Raw genomic sequence first — 2,195 nt, 5'->3', positions numbered from 1 at the left:
GTTTTCACCTGTTGTAAAGTATATACGCATTAGAATGTTATTAGCCATGGTGGAAAAGTTTGACCTAGAACTTGAACAGATGGATGTGAAGACAACCTTCTTGTATGGTGATCTAGATGAAACAATCACGATGAGGAAACCTGAAGGGTATGCAGAAAGAGAACAGGAATATTATGTGTTCAAGATAAATATGTCATTATATGGACTGGAATAATCTCCTTGACAATGGAATATGAGATTTGACAAGTTCATGGCACACATAGGTTTAACTAGGAGCCAATTCGACCATTGTGTTTACTCAAGATTTCAATCTGGAAGTTCATTTGTTATTTTGTTTCCTTATATGGATGACATCCTCAGCAATCAATAGTGTCGAGGATGTAGTGAAGGTGAAGGCTGAAATCGATAAGGAGTTCTACATGAAGGATTTGGGATCTACCTCCAAGATTCTTGGGATTGACATCCAAAGAGATAGAAAGTAGTCAAGATTATGCGTGTCACAAGACATAGACCTAAAGAAGATTCTCGACAAATTTGGTATGTCGAATTCAAATCCTGTTGTAACACCAACAAATCCTCAATTCAAGCTGAGTACGACTCAAAGTCCTAGTATAATATGTTCTTTGATGTATGATATGGTTTGTACGAGGCCAGACATAGCACATGGAGTGAGCCTTGTAAGGATATATGGTCAATCTTTGGAAGGCACACTAGCAAGCCTTGAACTGGATTCTGAGTTACATAAAATAATTCCTGAGTATGGTATTGGCTTATGGTGGATCCATGAGTGATAATAAAGTTGAATCCAAGGATTTTTCGACTCTGACTATGCGGGGTATATGGATACCAGAAAATCTCTTTCTGGATATGTTTTTACTATGTTTGGCACATCCATCAGTTGGAAAGCTTCTCTTCAGAATATTGTTGCCTTATCAATCAGTGGAGCTTTGAAAGAAGCGTTGTGGCTTGAAGGGTTTGTTAAAGAACTGAAATTTCAAGGTCAAGTTATCACTATTAAATTTGATAGTCAAAGTGTCATACATCCGTCGAAGAATTTCTCATATCATCAAAGAACCAAGCACATTGATTTAGGCTGCATTTCACCGGGGAGAAAATCGAGAAAGGAGTAATGAAAGTACTGAAGGTTTCTACTGAAGATAATGTTGCTCATATGACCATCAAGTCTTTACCTAGTAACAAGTTCTTCCTCTAGATGCAGCTAATAAAGTTGCATGATGATAGTTAGCTTATTCCTTTGATGTTGTAGATTTTGTTCCAAGGTGGAGTTTTGTGGTACTTTAAATAGAACTTTAGTATCGACAGGGGTAGCATATGTTTTAGTCAAAAAGTCTGGTCTAACATACAGTAGTCGAAGTATGTTCGAGTATGCAAATGACTTAAGTTAGTTATGTACTTTGTCATGTAACATTTATGAATGTCATGTATCAGTGTTATCATCATCATGACATACATATAATAGGAGATTATATATAGGTTGTACTTTAGTGTGTTAGGGTAGGGGGTTAAATTATTATTCACTTGTAATCTTTTAAAAAACTATTTTAACCTCTCTCTCTCTCTCTCTCTCTCTCTCTCTCTCTCTCTCTCTCTCTCTCTCTCTCTCTCTCTCTCTCTCTCTCTCTCTCTCTCTCTCTCTCTCTCTCTCTCTCTCTCTCTCTCTCTCTCTCTCTCTCTCTCTCTCTCTCTCTCTCTCTCTCTCTCTCTCTCTCTCTCTCTCTCTCTCTCTCTCTCTCTCTCTCTCTCTCTCTCTCTCTCTCTCTCTCTCTCTCTCTTATATTAAGTGTTTTACATTGTATTTAGATCGTCTCATAATCAAAATTTATGTCACAACGACCACAATACATATCCCAACAACCGCAATGACCGTAATCGCAACATCCACAGCAACAATTATAATTTAAAATTATACACCAAACTATTGGTTACTTGAAATTTTCAAAAAATACTAATATGATAGTAGCTTTATTTTATTCCATTTTAAAGAATGAAGCAGTAGTTTTAGGTTTCAGGTTTCTGAACATAAGTTTCTGAATGAACATCAAAGAATGAAGCAGAACTCCTTTTAAGAGCAGCAAAATCCAATAGCTTCTGCCAACTTTCTTCCACTAACACTGCACATTCTTCAAGCTTTCTTCTAGTACGGTAACCCTTGTAAACCTTTTGAATTTTAGTTG

The 2,195-nt window shown here is 36.6% G+C and overlaps 1 protein-coding gene across 1 annotated transcript in view; it reads right to left on the bottom strand.

Moving 5' to 3' along the window:
* Positions 1-1,839: 1,839 nt before the first annotated feature.
* Positions 1,840-2,195, bottom strand: part of LOC127135135 (IQ domain-containing protein IQM1) — a 687-nt gene continuing 331 nt past the window's right edge. Inside the window, exon 1 of the mRNA XM_051061933.1 lies at positions 1,840-2,195. This exon is cut by the window's right edge and continues 331 nt beyond it. Coding sequence (XP_050917890.1) covers positions 2,020-2,195 — 176 coding nt within the window. The 3' untranslated portion in view covers positions 1,840-2,019.

Source organism: Lathyrus oleraceus, chromosome 4, assembly GCF_024323335.1.
Source record: "Lathyrus oleraceus cultivar Zhongwan6 chromosome 4, CAAS_Psat_ZW6_1.0, whole genome shotgun sequence".
Taxonomy (NCBI): Eukaryota; Viridiplantae; Streptophyta; class Magnoliopsida; order Fabales; family Fabaceae; genus Lathyrus; species Lathyrus oleraceus.
The sequence above is the reverse complement of the archived record's forward strand: the minus strand, read 5'-3'. Positions and strand labels throughout refer to the sequence as shown.